Below are 21,941 nucleotides of genomic sequence, written 5' to 3'. Positions count from 1 at the left end.
ATCATCTGTTATTTTCAAAACATTATAGATCCATTGTCAAACATGTTGCATCATTTTTCTTTGAACTTCACATCTATTTCCATTTCTTCTTAAGTCGAGTCTTGATTGAAGTTTGTCTTTTAATTTTCAAACTATTTAGCAACTATAGCTGAAACAAATGTATTCACAACCTTCACATTTTCGCAACTCAAAGATTAATAAGAATATTTATAAAAGTAGTACTAATTTAACTAGTAGACAAAACTAAGCCAGTTAAGAAACCACATGATCCTAATACCGATAAGTCTAGCTAAAAGAGTTTAACCCTCAATTTCAGTTCCCCTTCAACTGGATCATATGAATCAAACTCCGCTCCACGTTCTCGAACCGTTTTGACCAGGATCTCTTTGTAACTCTCAACTTGAGGCCCTTCGACATATTTCTTTCCTGTCTTTTTGCTGATGCATTTGACATTGAGCATAGTGACCTCAGCTGTCTTGTTAACCTGTCCCCCGTCTCGTGGCTTCTTTCTCCCGTTCGGATAAATGATCACTTGCCGATTGTTCAACTGCACGATGGATTCAACATCGAGATGGCAGACATCTGTTTCTCCAAGAAACTTGATGCTTCCATGACCCTGCCTTCCCACAACAAAGTCCTTCACACGCCTGCAGAATCCCGCTTCTGCCATTTCCTTAGCTGCCAGCTCGCGCAGTGAAGGTTCCGTGTAATATTCAACTCCATCAGGAAGCTTTGGCAGTAGTGCTAAAACATCAGCATTGCGTCTTTCAGTTGTTGCAGCGACTTCAACTTCGTGCAGATTCAGAAGGGCATGCATGTCTTCATTTATTTCCATAATTTGTACAGAACTACAACTGTCTTTGACCTCATCACCTTTGCCTGCAAATTAAACATTTTCAGGATCTTAGATATTTCGGAGTTGAAGATAACAGGAGGTAGTCATAGGAAATGTCTAAATATGAAACGAGGAATTGAAGAGAACAAGTTAATTTTCATGCTTTTACATTGATGGCTGATGATCAAAAATCTTATTGTTGTTACGAAGCAGTCTTGTAAATCTAATGATGAGCAACATAAGTACTTATTTATGATTTCTAGTTTTTTACATAAACTTCATAGTTCCAGTGCAATGTTTTGATACACAGCCACTAAAGAGCAATAACTCACCACAGAAACCATCTCAGCAGCTGAAAGAAAAAGCTACTCTCTAGTCTCTACCTAGCAGATCAAGTTCTGTTCCAGCAAGGCAAAATAATGAACATCATGAAATAAAAGTTAGATTGAGGCTTACTGCCTTGAGCCATATGAAGAGACAGTGAGGTGATATTGACCCAAGCTCTGGGTTTCTTCCGTGGCAGCGAAGGGGCTACTGAACCATTAGCTTCTTCATCAATGCAAAACATCACCTGCAACTGTCAAGAATTGTGATATACGATTCATTCTTTTTGTTCTTGAGATAGCTCAATAATTTGAGCACCTCAATGCATAAATATGAGAAAACTGGGGACTCGCCTTAGTCTCACTGCTTCTACCATTAGGCTCCTGAGTGGGTATTCCATGAAGTATTGATGTCACGGACTGCATAAGTGAATTGCTTGAAGGAGTGTAGCTATCAGCATCAATTAATAACATAACAACAAAGAAAACCAATCAGGAAAATCAAGAGAAAGGTAAAGACGGCAATACAAAGGCATATTGTGTTTTGAATGAAGTTTTCATCATTTGCAAAGTTGCTGATACATTACTTGCCATCTTCTCACCATTACATCATCTAATTTTTTTTTGTTTTCTTAACTAAAAAAATAAAGAACATCAGTATACCACTTTCGTGTTACAGGGAAGAATAAAACATACGTATATATATGAATAAAGTAACATAGTATTATTGGTGTTTCTTGCAGACTATGACAATAAATTCTTGAATTTGCTTGTGTACTATCGGATCACTGTTTTATGTCAATCATGTATATATCCTCACGGGATATTGGTCTCTAAAACCATGAACTTTTGTCAAATTTTGGTATTTCTACGAACTTTAAAATTGGTCTTAAATATCACAAACTTTACATTTTGTTTGTTATTTCCCATAGCAAGTCGATCATTACACATCCAACCCACTTCCGTGCATTTTTTATCCTACTTGTACTACTAAATCAACATGATTTTCAATGTAGCTTTTTATCTTACTTGTCACGAACTTAACAAGTAATCTAAAATATCATAAACATTTCACGATTGCTCACGTATAATAAGATTTTTGCAGAAGATATCTTATTTGGGCTGCCATGGGAAATATCAAACAAAATGTAAAATTTGTGATATTTAAGACCAATTTTAAAGTTCGTGGGAAATACCAAAATTTGACCAAGGTTCATGATTTTAGGGACCAATATCCCTATCCTCACTGGTACTTATTTTCTTTTCCCTCAGATTTTCTTACATTGCCCTGTATTTTTTAACATCATGCTTTACTCTTTACAAAATTACAAAATTATAGAAATAAATAGAAAACTGAAAGCTGTAGTGGTGAAGTCAGTCAAACTTACTGTGGTCCATTGATGTTTTGACTGGTAAACTCGGTCACTATTGGCAGGCCACTTGAAGCTTTGAAATGGAAGAAAAGAATAAATCTTTTGCATGGCTGAAGTTTAGGTCAATACAGAGTTAAAGTTCACTTACCTTGAGATGGTGTATTCGGGTCATTAGTTGAAATGGGTCCTACTTTGTCAGCAGTCTGTTGAGGCTGTGATGCATTCATGAAAGAAGAGCAAGGATCTGACGATGTTACTGGGGTAGACTTCATGAATGATGAGGCGATGATCGAAGGTTCTGTGAAGGAAATTGTTCCAACAGATGAACTAGTTAATCTCGTTACTAGGCATTCACAACTAATTTATTCTGGTGTCACAGAATAAAGTGCTTCTCCACTTCCCTGACATCCTGTTTCAGTAACTCCCCAAGGTTTTGTTTCTCAAAATAGATCACAACAATTTCCACAGAGATGCACAATCTACAGATCATATACAACCATAAATATTGCAACACTGAACCACGACATATAATATCCTTATCTCAGCAAGAAAATAAGAAAGAAAGCCCCGGCCCTTCCAACCTTTTTACAGAACCAAGATTTGACGAGGTTACTGGTGCAGCTTTATGGATGATAAGGTAGTTACAGAATGTTTTGTGAAGGAAAAAAGTTCCAAAAGACGAACTAGTAAATGTTATTGATTCTTTGGGGCATTCACAACTATTCTTAAGCATTATCTAAGTAAAAGGGATTAAAGAAGGTAGATTCAGGTTTGAGATAAATGTCCCAAAGAAGCTGCAGTGCAGGACACGGGTAAAGTTTGTGATTGAGCAGAAGCGTAAACATCAGTTCACTGAAGGAAATCACAGAGGAAGAAACTTCTGGAGTTATGAAGTTTTCTGTCTTGAGTTCAGAGAAACAGGGTTTAACAGTTGGAAGGGAGAATTGAAAGTGAACGGCGGATACACTAGTGAAAGTTGTTGATATATCGAGGCACTGGCAAATACTTTGAACGATTGGCTGTGTAAAAGGGATTAACAAAGATGGATTAAGATTTGGGCAATATGAAAGCATAAATGGAGTTGTAGTAGTAGTAAAGGCTTGTAGTTGCGAGTGATACACATTGGAATATAAGCGATTCACAGATGAAGAGAGTTGGAGCTGCCGAAATTGTGTTGCTAGGAGTCATTTTTTCTCTCAAGTTCAGATAAGGTGAACAAACAAGATGATCTGAAAAATGTATCACACATCTCTGATAAAAGGGACGAGGGGGGATAACACAAGTATCACTTAGAAAATCAAATGAAGAGACTTCATGAGCAGCTTATGTCAAGCTTAAATAATTACCTTTATAACATGCATTACATAGTCCATAATCCTCTGACCTCAACTCCTCATGACTTTTATGTTCGTAGATTGCCATTGCAGAAATGGACTGAATTTTCGAAACATCTCTTTCATTTTCTCTTGGAACTACCTCTGTTGCAGAAAATCCTTGCCTACTTTCTTCATTTTTAGTTTCAGTTGTGACAACAGATCCTGCAGCAAGAATTAAAGCATGTATAATGCATGTTTATCTATTTAGAACACTGAAACAAAAATTGCTTTGTGCGATAATATTTGAATATAATTCAGCTACTTTTGCTCACCAGAAGAAGTCTGACTTCCAAATATGCTACTGCTTGCAGAATCAGAAGTCGAACCATGACCGAACCCAAAATTATTTGACACGGAATTGTTTGAAGTATCAGATAAAGTTGACGATGTAATGAGAAGACCAAGTGTCGAGTTGTTTGTGGCACTGGACACGTTGGTGCTAGATGTTCCAAAAGCACAAGTTCTTGGATCTCGACCAACAGACCCAACAGCGCTTGAACCGCCAAATGGAAGAGGATCAAAACCCATGCTTGTGCTGCCAACTGTTGGTTTCACATATGCAGCAGTTGATGTACCAAAGGTTGTTCCCCGAAGAGAATCAAAAGATGGCTGACTTGATGGCACAGGAGAAGTGAGAGGATGAGAGAGACAGCTTGATTCTTTAAATGGATACTGCAAAGGGAAACTAGATCCTGCAAGAGAAAATTAGTAAGTCTGCAATAAATTTCGAAATAAATATGCACTTCACTAAAAATATGGGAAAAGAATAAACATCTTACCCTTTTGTAGCTCAGAGTTCCCAGTGTTGATTCCATCACCTTCTGGTGTTTTAGAATACGGTACTTCTCCACTTCCTCGACATTCTATTCCAGTAACAGCCCAAGGTTTTGTAGAGATATGGAAGAACCCTGATTTACAGAGGAAGGTAGATTGAAAAATATTACTTCCAAATAAATATGTACTTTACTCAAAATATGAGAAAAGAACAAACATCTTACCCTTTTGTAGTTCAGAGTCCTCAAACCTCAACTCTTCATGACTTCTGTTTTGGTAATGGGGCATTGCTGATATTGATACGATTTCTCCAGGGGAGCACCACCTATTGATTCCATCACCTTCTGGTGTTTCAGAATACGGTGCTTCTCTACTTCCTCGACCTGCTGTTCCTGTAACACCCCAAGGTGTTGTTGAGATATAGGGCCCTGATAAGGCAGATTGAAGAATATTACGTCCAAATAGTTATGAACTTCGCCTATGAGAAAAGAACGAGCATCTTACCCTTTTGCAGCACGGAGTCCTCTAACCTCAACTCTTCATGACTTCTGTTTTGGTAACAAGGCATTCCTGATATTGATATGATTTTTCCAGAGGAGTGCCCCTTATTGATTCCATCACCTGGTGTTTCAGAATACGGTGCTTCTCTACTTCCTCGACATTCTATTCCAGTAACACCCCAAGGTTTTGTTGATATGTTGAATCCTGATTTACGAACAGAAGATTGAAAAATATTACTTCCAGCTCCAAATAATTATGCACTTCACTCAAAATCTGAGAAAGAACAAACATCTTACCCTTGTGCAGCTCATAGTCCTGAAACCTTAACTCTTCATGACTTTTGTTTTGGTAATGAGGCATTGCTGATATTGATATGAATTTTCCAGAGGAGTGCCCCTTATCGATTCCATCACCTGGTGTTTCAGAATATGGTGCTTCTCTACTTCGTCGACATTCTGTTCCAGTAACACCCCAAGGTTTTGTTGATATGTTGAATCCGGATTTACAGCGAAAAGATGACTGAAAAATATTACTTCCAGTTCCAAATTCTTATGCAATTCACTCAAATATGAGAAAAGAACAAACATCTTACCCTTTTTTAGCTCATAGTCATGAAACCTCAACTCTTCATGACTTTTGTTTTGGTAATGATGCATTGCTGATATTGATATCATTTTTCCAGAGGAGTGCCCCTTATCGATTCCATCACCTGGTGTTTCAGAATATGGTGCTTCTGTACTTCCTCGACATGCTGTTCCAGTAACACCCCAAGGTTTTGTTGATATGTTGAATCCTGATTTACACAGAACAGAAGATTGAAAAATTTTACTTCCATCTCCAAAATAATTATGCACTTCGCTCAAAATCCGAGAAAAGAACAAACATCTTACCCTTGTGCAGCTCATAGTCCTGAAACCTCAACTCTTCATGACTTTTGTTTTGGTAATGAGGCATTGCTGATATTGATATGAATTTTCCAGGGGAGTGCCCACTATTGATTCCATCACCTGGTGTTTCAGAATATGGTGCTTCTCTACTTCCTCGACATTCTGTTGATATGTTGAACCCTGATTGCAGAGAAAAGAAGATTGAAAAATATTACTTCCGGTTCCAAATAATTATGCACTTCACTCAAAATATGAGAAGAGAACAAACACCTTACCCTTGTGCAGCTCATAGTCCTGAAACCTCAACTCTTCGTGACTTTTGTTTTGGTAATGAGGCATTGCTGATATTGATATCATTTTTCCAATGGAATGCCCACTATTGATTGCATCACCTGGTGTTTCAGAATACGGTGCTTCTCTACTTCCTCGATATTCTGTTTTAGTAACACCCCAAGGTTTTGTTGACATGTTGAATCCTGATTTACAGAGAAAAGCAGATTGGAAAATATTACTTCCAGTTCCAAATAATTATGCACTTCACTCAAATATGAGAAAAAGCATCTTACCCTTTTGCAGCTCGGAGTCCTCTAACCTCAACTCTTCATGACTTTTGTTTTGGTAATGATGCATTGCTGATATTGATATCATTTTTTCAAATGAGTGACCATTATTGATTACATCACCTGATGTTTCAGAATACGGTGCTTCTCTACTTCCTCGACATGCTGTTCCAGTAACACCCCAAGGTTTTGTTGAGATACAGAGGAAGGCAGATTGAAAATTATGGAGTACTAACTTCCAATTCTAAATAATTATGCAATTCACTCATCTTACCCTTTTTTAGCTTATAGTCCTCAAACCTCAACACTTGATGACTTTTGTTTTGATAATGAGGCATTGCTGATATTGATATGATTACATCACCTGGTGTTTCAGATTCCAGTGCTTCTCTACTTCCTCGACATTCTATTCCAGTAACACCCCAAGGTTTTGTTGATATATTGAACCCTGATTTACAGAGAAAGGCAGATAAAAAAAAGTATTACTTCTACACTAGTTAAACTAAAGAGCATTTCATCAATTATGCGATAGCCATGCTTCACCAGGCTGCAAGAAGTTTTTCATTTTTTTCTAACCTAAGCACTATCTTCCTTAGTCGAAATCCACAAGTTAGAAAACCAAAAGGAGTTGAAGTTTTAAATTTAATGAATATATAAGAAGTAGTAAGCGGTAGAACTGGTAATACAACAAAGAATTCTCAAATCCAAGCTTATAAATATGAAAAATAAGCTATAATAGTAAGGTAAATCTAGTGCATTATAAAGTTTTCCATTTTAACATTGTTTGAGAAGATGATGCATGTTTGATTTATTCCGAGAAAGAGGAAATGCATGACGAGGAAACGCATAATTCTTACTACAGATCCAAAAGTAATCCACAAATTTACGAGGAAGATGCATGATTTAAACAATGAACAAAATACGCAAACAAACAAGAAAACCCTCACTCACCACAAATTAATTTCTTAAATAATTAACAGAAAAAAAGGATTAGCAAGATGATTGGGCTAAATCATTGTTGCGAGAGAGAGAGTTTTGAGTTTTGAGTTGAGAATTGTACTACTGTAAATAGAATGGCGGGAGAGGTGACATTCGCTTATAAAGCAAGCTGTTGGTTTAGCTTTTGTTCAAAGCGTAGCAGCAAACGGTTATGTTGAAATTTTCATTTCAGTCCTTGTCGATCACAAAATTATGTGTCCCTTATTTATGAAATCATTCCGTTTTTCGCTTTTTTAACAAATTGTTCAAAATTCCCTATCAAACAAGCCATTTTGACTCTATTACTTAGAATCTTCCTCTCCATTCCTTATAATTTGGCGCCATTTCACCCGCCATGAATTTTACAAAATGTAACTAAAAGTGGATTGAAAAAGTTAATGGCACATGAACCAGAAAAGTCTGTGCACACCATGCAAGACCTCCCCTAAGTTTGTCTACAATATTCTTTTAGTAAGGCTTAAAATGGATAATAATTTCATTTGGCTGTAGACGTAAGTAATTATGATTAGATTTCCAAATTTTAATCAGGACATTGATCATATTGGTTAACATTTAATTGTATCATGTCCATTTATCGTCCCAAAAGTATGGGCCATGCAAACCAGTGGAGATCACCTACTACATTTGGTGCTACACGTGAGGACATCCACACCTGATTAAAATTTATTAATCCGAGTTCTTCACTAATTTCTATTACCATTGAACAAAGTAGACACATAAGAAAAGCAAAACTCCATCCATTGCAACCACTGTTTTTTGGTAAACTGTACGACATTCATGAAACAATACTGATACATTGTGTTTTGCAGCTTAAAGAGCATTTCCACAAGGGAATTTTGATATTTTTCTCCTATCTCGAAGAAATTGCGCAGAAAATTATGTTGCTCATGATATGTTAGGGTCCCAATTTGTTCTATTTGGGCCCAAGAAACAGGTGCAAGAACAAACCTTCATATCATCTACTCTTGTCCTTCCTTTGCTTAGCATCAGCGATGTGAAACATAAGCTGTGCATTACATTTGTAATCAACAATTTGCACCAACAAACTGATGATTTCATAAAAATGTCTATTAACCATACCTTAGTTCCGACGTAAAATGAAACTAGCAAGCCACCGAGTGTGAGCAGACCTGAAACAAATAAAATGTAACAAGCACCGAAACATATAAACCATGAGATGAAAGTAAAGAGACAAACCTCCTTCCTGAAGGAACCCAGAAACCAACCAATTAATGCCTGATGGGCCAATCACAAACCCCACAAGATTAGCCACCTGCAGTAGACACTACTGCCTTCAGATTCATAAAATCAGAATCATTCATACCCAGAAAAGAGTTTTGATTGATTTGTCAAATCTAGTCCAGCAGTTTAGAGAGTTTCAGGTTATGGTCTATGTACAATGTTACAATGGTAATCTGTTATTGGCTTACTGCAATGTTACAAGATCAAAAGAACGTCTACTTTAAATAAAAAAACTGGCAAGTAAAACAAGTTGTATGAAAGAAAAATAATGTGCATATGAGAATGCCCTGTAAAGAAACAATATCTAAATAGCAATGATCTAAATGTGTTTTACTTTTAGCTGCAATATTAAAAATACTAGCACCATTTGATTTTACAGCAGAAAGGTTGTAGCATGATAATTTTTCAAATGAGTTCCAAGAAAACAAACCATCAGGCAAGTAATTGTTACTGCACCAGCAACAGCACGGAGTTCACGAAAAATAAATTCCCCAAAAGCTCCCTCAGCCTGGAAGCAATACAGCAGAGAATAAATAATGAGAATCAGTGGGAGTTTAGGTGATGGTTCACATGTTATATTGGATGCACGCACATACTTTATTTAAATAAATCCAATATGCCAACATCTTGTAGAACAATGTCTGAAACATACAAGCCTCACCATAAATTATAGATTTGAGGAATTTAACTTGGTGGTAGTTTCCATGGGAAGGCTACTTACTATATCATGATACTTTTTGAGGACTTCATATTATATAAAACTGTATTTGCCCCTCTTAATGAGTATCTAAATCCGATTAGGTAGCAATTGCAGTTATTGATGTCTAATCATCATATCCAAGTTAACTGTAAGAAACTATACTGTCTTGAATTTATAAGCACTGCATACACCAAATGTTGAGTAATTGGATCCTAGTGAAGAATAAAGAAAAATGAAATAACGAGCAGTGAAAGAGTTGATCATTAATTATTAACCCTTATGCAGATGGAAATTTCACATCGGTTCAGAAACAGTAAAAAGTACTCATACTCAGTTTCGTAACTAAGATAGGGAAAGTTAAAGAAAATCCCTTCCTAAACAGGCTCTATAAGAATTTCAATTTAACTACAATATTTTGAAATCGTGAATTTTCTTCTTTTTGCTGAATAAAAATAGTAACACGACTAAATGCTCTGAATATTCAGAGACAGGTCATTTTGCCAGTGCCAGAGCCCTTTTCTTTCTCTTTCCCAACTCTTTGTGCATGAAATTACTTCAGCTACAGTTGGGACTCAGGTGTACTCTTTCCATTGAAGATTTGTTTTCTTTGTTATTTCATTCTAATATAGGGTCAGTAGTCCTCACATCCTGTGAGCTCCTTTTCATTTATAATCCTGTGAAAGAACTTCTTATACCTGATAGTTAAACATTTCATTTTGATCTAAAGTGACACACACTATTACACAAGGTGTGCGATAACTCCATTGTCTATCATCGTCACAGAAGAGAGGGAAGCCAGCACAAGAGATTATTGAAGCCTGTTTACTTGGGAACCTTTCTACTTAATTAGGTCCTTAGGTTTTTAAATTCTTTTGTTTCAGCTAGTTTACATTCTCTTGAATTAATAGTAGAATGGGCCATTAGTCTGACAAGGTGAGGGCCATTTTATTAGTTCATCCTTTTCCCACCATCTCCTGCTCCACCCCTCACAAACATAAAATATGATGGTGGGCCCATTACTTATGTTTGTGAGAGATGGAGCAGGAGTTGGTGTAGGAAAAGAATTAGGTGATCCTCACTGTGTCAGCAGGACATCATATTGGACTCTTACTGAGAATTTGACAATTTGCTAGTCAGGATTTTTCCTGGGAATCATTACTTGCTATTTCAGTTTATTTCTCTACATGTACTATTCATCCACCTTGTTTCTATCAGGATGGAAACAGATATAGAGATGAAAATATACAGATACCTGAAAGGCGCTAGCTGCTGATTTTATCAGCATTTCTGGTATAAAAAATACACACGTCAACCACGCCCAAGAAAGAAGCTTCCTGAAATCAAGGGAAAAAATTCGTGATAATAACTGGGCTGTGACAGTAGAGCACAATATTACGCTTCTGGAAAAATTTTGATAGGCTAATGTACCACTCTAAATCATGCCACACAGCTACAAAGGTGAAGACAACCCAAACATTCAACAGCTTCTTCTGGGAACCCCCAAGAGGTATATAAACATACCTAATAAAAATATGATTGCACAATGTCACATGGCAGAATAATAAATTGCAAAAATAACTGGGATACAAGGTGTCAAAAAAAGTGTACCTGACAAGCCACTTGTTGAATGAAGCATGCCAGTTTTTCCAAAAACTTTCCAAATTGTGGCAATTGTTTATGCACCTCGGCATATTCTCTGGAGGTACAATGCCATTAATCTACATCGATACATTGGTCGTTAGCATTCCATATGCCAAATGTGTCAAAACACAGGAATCAGCATTAATAAGAAACAAATATTTTTCAAGAAGGCCTACCAGTGACCAGAACCGGAAGTAGCGCCAGATCAGGAAAAATTTTAGCCACATGAAGTTTAGAACCTGTTTGGATCAATGTACAGTGCTGATACGACATTAAGCTCTGACATGCAAGAAAGTACTTATTGGATATTATAATTCGATGTAAACGAAAAATCCTAGTATAGTCCCCCTCCGTCCCACTAAATAGTGCACACTTTGCTTTTATGGGGTGTGCCACAAATTAGTGCACATTTAATCTTTGACATTTTTGGACACAATTTCCTCTCTTTTAACCCCACTTTTTCCAATGACTTTTAACTCTAACACACATATGACATGGCCAACCATTTCTCCACTCACAACACATTCTATTAAATAAAGTGGGCCCCCTTTTCTTTTCTTTTTTTTTGAAAGTGGGCCCCCTTCTCCAGTCACAATAAAATCTACCAAAAATTTATTAGAACCTCGGTCACAAAACTCACAACTTAGTATAGTCTATTTTGTTGGACGGAGGAAGTAGTAATATTTAGCTTTCTTTAAAGGGATGATATCACATGTTTTAATCCAAATGGAGGAATTGCAGGAAACCACTGTTAATACTACAAATCTACAATCATGAACTGATGATAAATACACACCAATACGGACTACTCATTCCATGATGGAGTTCATCTAGTTATGTATGTATGTGCTAAGAAATATCTTGATTTGTACTCCCTCCGTCCCATAATAGATGACACGCTTGGGTAATGGCACAAGATTTTAGGAGATGTTGTTTTGTTTGTTAAGTGGAGAGAGAAAATGTATATTTATAATAATGTGAGACAGAAACTTTTTCCAAAAAAAGGAAATTTGATATCTTTTGTGGGACAAACTAAAAAAGAAAGTGTGACATCTATTAGGGACTGAGGGAGTACTAAAAAAAGGTTTAAAATATGTTTCTGATGTTGTTCTATGAACCCATCAGGCCCACTTCTAAGTTGGATGCTACTCAACTAAGAATGAGACGCTCATGATTAAATTCATATTAAAATCAAGCTAAGTGAGTTTTCACATTTCATTAGTTAAAAAAATAGTTTTTTCCACATTTCACAATTATAAAGACTAATATGATAGTAAGATTCAGAGCAGTAGAACGAACTGCTTTCAGTTTTAGGAGAACCAAAGTATATTAAGAACAGAACTTACTCCATATCCAATGATAAAGATGTCCATTGGAGACAATTGTTTCCACAAACCACTGCAGACAGTAATGCAATTCTCAATATATGATGTTTTAAACATTAATGTTATTAATAGCTATAAATTTAAAATAGTTACCTAATGGCAAAGGCATTATAGTAAAAGAACTGTGTCATGAATTCCATTAGTGAAAGACAAAATACCCATCGGAATCCATACCAAGCAACTTCTCGAGATGAGTATATGTTCTGGGGAGAATCCAACTGCCACAAATTTGAGAAGATATTTCTAAATACCTTCTAAAGAAAATATTCATAATAGTAATATGGTTTGTGCATAAAACATAATGTGTTATTTTGGTAATATTAAGATTTAACATAGGTGATACAGGAGAGATCGAAAGGACCAATAAAATGGTAGATGTATTCATCATGTGTTAAAGGAGAATTTGGCATTGTTACAGTTGTAACCAATTATGTTACTCTTTTGTTAAGTACCAGCATCCTCCACTTCTAGGTAAACTTTAACAAGGGGGAAAGTGTATGAAGGAACATTTTAATGACAGATTACAAATCACTATGTAACATGGACCCCATTGCCAACAAGTGAAAACACAATGGAGATTCACATAAAATTATTCAACAGGAACATAATGTATGAAGGTATAGAGTATAGACAGAATACAAACTGAATTTAGTGCTATTTTTTAGCAATCGAAAACCTCTTTAAGTTAAGGCGAATGGCACAAACAAACCTGTGAAGCAAATGCATTGAAGGTAATGATTGGTCCAGCAATGTAAAGAGGAGCATAAACCAAATAGCACAAGTATATTGGAAATGAGAACTTGTCATTTGTTACTCTTCTTTCCTGGAAAGAATAACGAATGCAGCAATCAGAAAAAATAAAAATAACTAAGATGTTTTAAATTGAACTGATATTGCAAAACGTCTAATGTTTGGTAGTTGAGAATTGAGATGAATGGCTAACCTGTAAGACCAGGTAGCATGTCTTGCCAGTTGAACAATGGTCACACCGCTGAATATGCTTCTACAATAACAAAAAATCTTAAAGCACAAAAAGATCCAAAAAAGCATTTACTAAATTTCAACCTTTCTCCAGCTAGACCAAAAGGTAATTACCCACAGCTTCCAACAAGACATTAATGCGACATACAACTAATTTTATTTTAATAAGTCACGAAACAAGCATGAAACTACCAGTTACACATATCATTCCTCAAAGCTCAATGCACATGCTTGACATCAATACACATGCATTCACGATTCGCAGCAGTAGTTCATGGACTTTCGAGTTCCACAATACAATTGAATCGCACAAAAGTGTTGAAAGTACAGTGAAAAAAACAGTATTTCCATTCAAATATCACCAGAAGATGTTTTTTGGTTCATATATCAAATTACCACATTCGACATTTAGGTTACAGCTGATATTCATATTTTCAGTCAAACACACAAAGCAACAAAACAGAAGGGAGGATAAGGTTGAATTAATATTTACCAGACAATCAACCAGAAACTAAGACCTTGGGGGCTTATATGGCCAGAAATTTGGTACTAAAAACCATACCTTGTCATCAACACTAGTGTATTGATCAGTCCAATGGTAATCATGACCAAAGCTTATCATACGCAAAACAACTGGAAAAATAAGAAAAATGAGAAATATAGTAAGTCTGACAGATGGTGCAAAAGTAAGGGCCAATATAAGACCCACACAATGAGCAAATAAAAATATATATCTATATCCCTTTTCACAAAGATAAAAGATGGAACTATTTTCTGCTCTCATAGAGGAGTAAATCTGAAAAGGAATCCACTGTTTACAATGAAAACAGAAATACGACATTCAATAAAATTGTTCAGACTATTTCCATCTCATTGTAGGCTAATGACTAATGTCCCTAATATTCATATTTCATTGTCAGTCACAGAGCAATAAAGACACATCAATAAATTAAATAAAAGACCAAGGAGAAACATACACTCGGAAATGACATGTGTGTACAAATCAAACTCACACAAGGACGCTTTTGAAATCTAAAAGGGTACTCTAAGTCATATACATCATGGGAAGGTTTAGATTGATCCTAACTGGATCTTTTTATTCAATATTTATATAGCCAACTCATAGATATCAAGAGAAGTTTACCAAAATTAAAGCAGATATGCCATCTGAAGGTGCCGCGGAAGTCATCCAAATAAGCCCAGTGTTCTCTTCACCAAGATAAACATAACATAACTATTAGTACAAGCACTTCAGTTTTAGCAATAGATGTGGTAATATAAGAGACATGGAAGCCAAAAGAAACCTTACCCAAAACTAGAGAATTGATATCCCTCATAAATGCGATTACATACAAGAAATGATAAGTTAAAAACCCAGAGCCCATATAAGAAGTACTTTGTCCTTCCAAGTATCTGCATAAGCAAATATCTGGTGAACATGAGAGCATTAGAAGCTTAATCTAATAGAACGAGGGGTCCTTTAAAAGTTGAAATGTAAGAAGGAAACAGACCTTTACAAGGAAAAAGTTAGCTGAAGCAATACCAAAGATAAATAAGATGCTGCAGTATAGGAAAGAAAAGGAAAAGTGTTACTAGAACAGTTACAGCAGCTCAAAGCATCAAAACATGTATTTCATTCCGACTTATCAGGATATTACCAGGCTTCATGTAGGTAAAATAAATATGCCAAAGAAATCACAAGCCAGTAGAAAGACATTCCCTTGGCTGTCAAAGAAAATGATGTTTTGAGGATATGAGCAACCAATGTAAAGATCCCAAACACACCGGTGAGAATTGGTAAGTTCTGCCTGAAATTTCTCCATTGTGCATCGGTAGCATCCTGCGAGTAATCTCATAATTTACTATAAAAATGCGGATATCCATCAAGTTCAGTGACTCAGTCCGTATGGTTGATTGCGAGTAATCTCATAATTTAATTAGGAATCAATTTCATCAAAAGTAGAAAGACTGAAACAAGATTCAGAAATGTAATCTCCAGAAAAATAGAATTGCAGTAAATGAAGTATAGAACGCAAGCACGGATCATCATAGAAGAAAAGATAACGTACAATGAGGCGACCGAAGATCCAACCAGGGCGCAAACCATATAGCTTTGCGTGGTGATCTGTGGTAAGAATGATGAGAAACATACAAGTATGAGCAGGCAAAAAAGGGAAGAAAGTACCATGGGAGAGCTGGAGAGAACGACGAATGACGATGGCATAGAATAGGAGCGCGTATGGGAGGAGAAGGAAGAGTTCCTTCCGCTTCCAGGAACTGCTTTTCATCACTCCTTTCTGCTTCAATTTTGGCAACTCCAGAATCAAAGGTAAAGTCAAGCCGCCGGCGACGGCGAGACCGATGGGCAGCGTATATCTTCAATTCTTCACCCTCTTCCTCTTACTTCAAATCGGGAAATCGGAAAACAATTGTCAAATTGTCACACACCATTAAGGATAAGGATTTAAGGATTTTAAGGAATTTTCGATTATAATTTCTATATTACTATCACGGAGTACTACTATATTTATTTTCTCTCGTTAATTATACTCACTCCTTGATGGGTTAATTCAATGTAACTTCGTCAATGCATCACTCGTTTGACGCATGTTTAGTGTTGTTTGTTTCGATTTATATACTCCCTCCATCTAAAAAAAATAGAGCCATTTGTATATAACATGAGTTTTAATGTAGAATTGGTAAAATAAGAAAGAACGGAAAGAAAGTAAGAGAGAGAGAGAAATAAGTGAGAAGTAGCGTTAGTGGGATTATACGTATAGTTATTATTTGTTAGAAACTTTTCATAAATGAATGTGCTCTATTTTTTGTGGGCGGCCAAAAATAGTAGTTGTGCTCTATTTTTTTGGACGAAGGGTATATTTAGTTTGTACAGTAACTAATACATTAAAAAATGTTATTAAAATTCACATTATTCATCAAAATCAAAGTTCAATTTGTTATTTTTATTAATTTATTTAAAATTATAGAGAAAACGAGCAAATCGAGCTTTGTTTTTTTATGAATTTTGTAAAATAAAAAATTTTAATAATATTTTTAAACGTATGAAAAACAAGAGATTGAATTTGGCTGGTCTATTAATTGTTTTTTGTTCATTACTAATCTTTGTGAGTTGTCACTATTGTCTCTGTTTTGACTTCTCTTATTAATAAATATAGGTAATTGCTGGCTCTGGTGCTATGAAACATGAGCATGTTGTTGAGCAAGTAATATACAAATATGTTATCCCAAATGATTAGCAAAGAACAATCCTAGATTTAAATCTGTCTTCAAGGTGCTTCTCAAGAACTACAGCCTTCAAATCCATGATATAACCAGCAACAGTGGCCTTACCCAATATCTTTCTTATTTCCTCAGAATCAAAGATGAGAGCCATCATTCACAACAAATTTATGGATACGGCCATTGATCTCGATCCAGCTCCAGCTTGGAGCCTTTGGAAGGTGTCCAGCATCGGCATATAATCCAGCTAGAAGTGTGCAGAGCTCATTCAACTTCTCCATTGCACGCATGTTTATGGATCTTTGACGAACCCAGAAATGTCCGCCATAGGATTGCACTTGTTTAGCTTCCCAGCGCGCCCAAACAAATCAACAGTGGTGTCAAGCCAAATTCTGAACTCATCATTTCAAAGTAATGAATAGCAAGCAAAGAAATGTTATAGAGTTTGTCTGGAATAGTGAGATGACTTTGTCATGCACCCCATAGCATACCCCATAATAATGAGAAACTATCCCTTTTGTCATCCCAATAGTGAGAAACATTATCCATCAATCCCTTTTCCCTCCCAACAAGCTCTTCAATGCGTCGCGATGAAAGCCCATCTTGGAATCAGTGAATTCCAAGTGACCAACTCCCTTTCACTCATTTCATCGAACTAAATCTAGACCGTATCATTGAGCCATGAATCTCCATACACTTATCATTGATAAGTTAGTTTGAAATGGCAGGAATGGTGGATTTGTGCGTGTATTTTGTGAAGATCATTGCATTGGCCATTGGGTTAGGAAATAGGAAGGGCAGCATGTGAAATGGCATTTCCCGCTCAAATTTATGTCGCCAATCTCGAAATGGTTTGAATAGGCTGTGATTTTTGCGTAACTTAATTAGATGCTAAGTATTTGTGGAAGAGCATAAGTTATGTATACTCGGAGCTGGGGGTGAGTTTTGTAATACGACGAAAATCATCTACTCCTACATACTAATTCATCAATATTGGATTAGAATCACGAATAAGATGTTGAAGGAGGACTTGGGCGAGGGAACACTAACACTAATTGCTTCTTTCTTTCACCCCATTTTCTGTTTTTCATTCTTCTTTTGTTTTAGTTGAGGTACATAAAATTCACTTTTATTTTGAATTTAATACATTAAAAAAATATTAAAGCTAAATTTATTCTTTTTCTCTATAACTTCAAATAAATACGTATATTTTGTGTATGTATGTATTTTTTTCAAATTCAATCTTATACCAATTACTTTAAATAAATAATTTAGAATTAAATTTCACATTTAATTATACAATTTTGATTCAATATTATGTATCAATGATTTGATAAATAAACCAACGAAAAAAATATACTCTTCCCGTCCTAGAAAATTTGTCCCATATTTCTATTTCCGTCCATTCTATAAAGTTTATCAAATTTTTATTTTACTATTTTTTAAATGAAGCTCATATTTTATTAGCAATTTTCAATTTATTATAAAAATAAATTGAAAAAGAGTAGAACGCTCTCAGTAACTTTTATAGCAACAAAGCATTTGTTACATTTTTTAAAATTTAAAGTCTGAATTAAAATGTTACTCCCTTCGTCCATGAATAAGAGTTCTGTTTTTCTATTTTGGTCCGTCCACGAATAAGAGTTCCAGTTCATAATTACAATAAATGGTAAAAGACCTCACATTCTATTAACTCATTTCACTCACATATCATTTAAAACTAATATATACAAGTGGGACCCCTATTCCACTAACTTTCTTTCACCCACTTTTCTTAACATTTCTTAAAACCCGCATCATTTAGAAATGAGACTCTTAATCGTGGACAGAGGGAGTACTACTTACTACAAACTTTGCAGAAGGGATTAAATCTATATCTATATCTATACATATATAAAAGGCGAGTTTTAGAAAGATTTGAATAATTATTTTATGTAAGAGATGTAAATACAATAAATAGAAACTATTAAATTCTGACTAATTTTTAAAACACTACAATTAGTAAGCGGTTACAAATATTTAAATAGGATAATGTGCATTTAACAAAATTTGTAACCCCTATTCTCTTAATTTTATAATTTATAGGCATAGAGTTAGGGAATTACAAACCAATATTCTCTCTCAAGCTCTCAACATTTTATTTTATATTTTAAGAACATTGTATTGCTCAATTTTTGGAGCTCCATCAAGTTCATCAGTGTCTAGCGGGTTTGAGATGTTATATACGTCAGGAGGAAGTCGTTTCATCTTTGGGGATAATACGTAAATTCAATAGCACTAACCGTGATGTAATAATTTGTCTTGTGGAAAGAGAGTTTTTCTCGACTAAATTTATAGTTCGGTTTGTTTTATAATTTTGATTGTAGTTTCCATTTCATTTGTTGTTATTTTTTTATTTGATTACAATAGTTAGAGTACCACGTGTATATGGTTCAAGAATTTTATCGTAATATTTTTTACATATATAAAAAATGGGAGAATTGTAACATCCTTAACTTGAAACATGTATAATATTTATCTTCATCTTTACACAATTTATTATTTTTGTAAATTTATATTGTCACTGACGCTATAATTATATTAAGTGGTGTCACACAAAAAATAATATTTTATCATTTATGATGAATTAATAAGTGGTGCATAATATATATATTTGCAGTGGGATAATTAAACCTATCAAAATCGAGTTGATCAAACAATTAGTTGTTCAAACAAAATAAAATAGTTTGCTACTAAATTTTGGTTTTCTAATAATACTATTGTTGAAATTAGGATTTAGCACTTAATTGTTCAGGGATACAACTGATTTTATATAGAGAATCAAATTATCTTATCTATAGGTGATCCTGCTGTAAAATATATTTTATATTAAATATATTTTTACAAAAATAAAATTTGCATTATTTAGAATTGTAAAGTAGCATAAAAAATAGTATATATGTTTCATGTTCCAACTAGCCACGTTTAAAAGTGCAATAAATAAAGATAAACGTGCCAACGTTCAAAAGGGTATATCATTATTCATTAATATAAAAGTGTTAATTCAACCAATTAATGACATGTTTTTTTTTAGTTTATGATTTGAATTTTTTTATGGTCATGATTTTGACGTTTTGAATATTATGAGTTATCGATTTATTTTTTTGTTAAAAAGTGTGATTTACATTATTTTTAGAAGAGAAATATGAAGGATTATTTTAAACATATTTTTCAAAAGTGTCAACACTATATATAGTTTCTTTATCATTGTCCAAATAATTGTGTTTGTCTAGATTACATCTCAAATATGTTTAATTTTATGTCTATAGGTATAAAATGTATTGAGGAGCATATATTTATTGAATTATTATTATATAGTACTCTATATTTTTATATTTTTAAATATTATATAGTTATATTATTTCTTATTTAATTAATCAATTAACAATTTCAAAATGATGAAAAAAATTCTGTCGTGCATCGCACGTGGGTTAACACTAGTTAGACTAAAATCGGCAAACATAAAAGATGTAAAAATAGGTGGGCCTCGAGGGTCTGATCTTATAAAAATGAATAAGTGGGCTGCATTAGATGTAATAGGCCCGTTTCCGTTTGCATCCTATATTTAAAAGGGTCATATTTGAGACCACAATCGAATTAATAATTCATTCGTCCATAAAAAATAGTTGCATCTAGTCATTTTGGAATATTCACAAAAAATAGTTTCATTTCTTAAAATGGAAAGTTTCTCGCATACGCTTTTTCACTTTTTCTATTCTCTCATACTTTACCTATTTTGCTTTCTCTATATTTCTTACTTTACGCACTTTTTCTCATTTACTCTCTTACTTTGTCAATTTCGCATTGACGTCCACAAATGAGATTATTTTCTTGGATGGAGAAGTGACGACTAATGACTGTCTGAGATTTAGACATGAGATTTTGCCTAGTCCACGGCTCGACTATATTTAAAACTACGTACAACTATAAGCAAATGAATATCAAGTATAAGAAGTACAAATGTCATTATCTAATATCTAACATGAATCCTAATTATTGTATAGCCCGATTATTTGACCATAATTTATCGCTGAGCATGTGATGATATTAATTCATCCATGACTAATGTCAGTTTTGTTGATGATGAATAATGATGCCATAAATATCCAATTTCCATCTGGTCTGTGCTGGATATGAAATATTACACCAACAACATCACAAAGTGGTTCATAGGTGGATGAAGTTCATTGGTCCGTAATTGGATAGGTCATTCTCAACTAATTAAAATTAGCTGGTCCTTGAATTTGATCATAATTTATTTTTCCAGTTTACACTGACAATGATGTTAACCGCAACCATTACACATGCATGTCCCCTTACAATTATTGTTTCCATTTGTCAACAACAGTGCTACCTCTTATTACAATTGACACACTATTGGGGAAGGAAAAAAAAACAGTTCTTTACATAGCCTGTTTTTATTTTCTGTTTTAAGTTTTGAATGATTCTTGGAGATACGAGATTTTGATTAAAAAATTACATAACACAATGAGGATAATAGTTTTGTTGGTTTGCTTCATTCAATTTGGCATAAGCAAATTATTGGAGCGGCCAGAGTTTATGGGCCGGATGATTTGTCTAAGCCCGGGTTGAATTATATCGGGCCAAAATAGTAGCCCGCTACGGCCTAAAAGTGGACAATGGACACGGGATGTTTTGTTTATTTCTCATTCATAAATGATTTAGAAAAAAATATCTGTTGAACATTTAACGTAAAATTTTGCTATATCAAGTTATGTAATTTCACTAACTATTCAAAAGATAATTTGAAAGAAAACATTGAAAAGCCAAAAATTCGTGACCACATGCTACAGCTACAATTTCAATGATCATCATTTGACAAAATTGATTCACTGCTAACATTACTACGACATATTATTTGGATATTTTTCTATGGTTGATAGCAATTATTGCAACGATTACTTTTAGACGAAAAGGTTGAAAAAAGTATTTGTATTTTTGTCTGCAGCATGAAATTTTAAGCATAATGGGGTGGACTGAAAAATATATACAGTATTTCGATATTACTTACACTTCATTAAAATATTTTGATGTTTATATAATTATGCCTTAATAGACTTTGAT

The 21,941-nt window shown here is 34.5% G+C and overlaps 2 protein-coding genes across 6 annotated transcripts; both read right to left on the bottom strand.

The window, feature by feature from the left end:
* Window positions 1-194: 194 nt before the first annotated feature.
* LOC125219600 (nuclear pore complex protein NUP98B-like) lies at window positions 195-7,031 on the bottom strand. Of its 2 annotated transcripts, none has more exons than XM_048121620.1 (16): window positions 6,904-7,031; window positions 6,636-6,794; window positions 6,345-6,545; window positions 6,073-6,249; window positions 5,775-5,975; window positions 5,479-5,637; window positions 5,186-5,386; window positions 4,906-5,109; window positions 4,687-4,815; window positions 4,180-4,599; window positions 3,878-4,069; window positions 2,680-2,829; window positions 2,547-2,604; window positions 1,513-1,609; window positions 1,292-1,412; window positions 195-879 (listed from the first exon to the last, which is right to left on the bottom strand). In XM_048121620.1, exons 1-16 carry the CDS (start codon window positions 6,965-6,967, stop codon window positions 290-292), a joined length of 3,123 nt encoding a protein of 1,040 aa, XP_047977577.1. In that variant the 5' UTR covers window positions 6,968-7,031; the 3' UTR covers window positions 195-289. The 2 variants fall into 2 exon arrangements, with proteins under 2 accessions (XP_047977577.1, XP_047977578.1); XM_048121621.1 differs by having other exon boundaries at window positions 4,906-5,073.
* A 1,314-nt stretch (window positions 7,032-8,345) lies between these two features.
* Window positions 8,346-16,071, bottom strand: LOC125222971 (membrane-bound O-acyltransferase gup1). 4 transcript variants are annotated; one of them, XM_048125896.1, is made up of 19 exons: window positions 15,763-16,071; window positions 15,647-15,702; window positions 15,236-15,417; window positions 15,089-15,137; window positions 14,887-14,990; window positions 14,722-14,786; window positions 14,140-14,210; window positions 13,540-13,599; window positions 13,306-13,419; window positions 12,690-12,814; window positions 12,558-12,609; window positions 11,388-11,450; window positions 11,179-11,288; window positions 10,999-11,091; window positions 10,823-10,904; window positions 9,301-9,378; window positions 8,826-8,901; window positions 8,709-8,758; window positions 8,346-8,634 (listed from the first exon to the last, which is right to left on the bottom strand). In XM_048125896.1, the coding sequence occupies exons 1-19, from the start codon at window positions 15,863-15,865 to the stop codon at window positions 8,584-8,586; spliced, it is 1,584 nt and encodes a 527-aa protein (XP_047981853.1). In that variant the 5' UTR covers window positions 15,866-16,071; the 3' UTR covers window positions 8,346-8,583. The 4 variants fall into 4 exon arrangements, with proteins under 4 accessions (XP_047981853.1, XP_047981855.1, XP_047981856.1 ...); XM_048125898.1 differs by having other exon boundaries at window positions 15,363-15,417; window positions 15,763-15,846; XM_048125899.1 differs by lacking the exon at window positions 15,089-15,137 and having other exon boundaries at window positions 14,887-15,006; window positions 15,363-15,417; window positions 15,763-15,846.
* Window positions 16,072-21,941: the final 5,870 nt, after the last annotated feature.

Source organism: Salvia hispanica, chromosome 4 (genome assembly GCF_023119035.1).
Source record: "Salvia hispanica cultivar TCC Black 2014 chromosome 4, UniMelb_Shisp_WGS_1.0, whole genome shotgun sequence".
Lineage (NCBI taxonomy): Eukaryota > Viridiplantae > Streptophyta > Magnoliopsida > Lamiales > Lamiaceae > Salvia > Salvia hispanica.
Note: the sequence above shows the minus strand (reverse complement) of the source record. Positions and strands in the feature narration are given on the sequence as shown.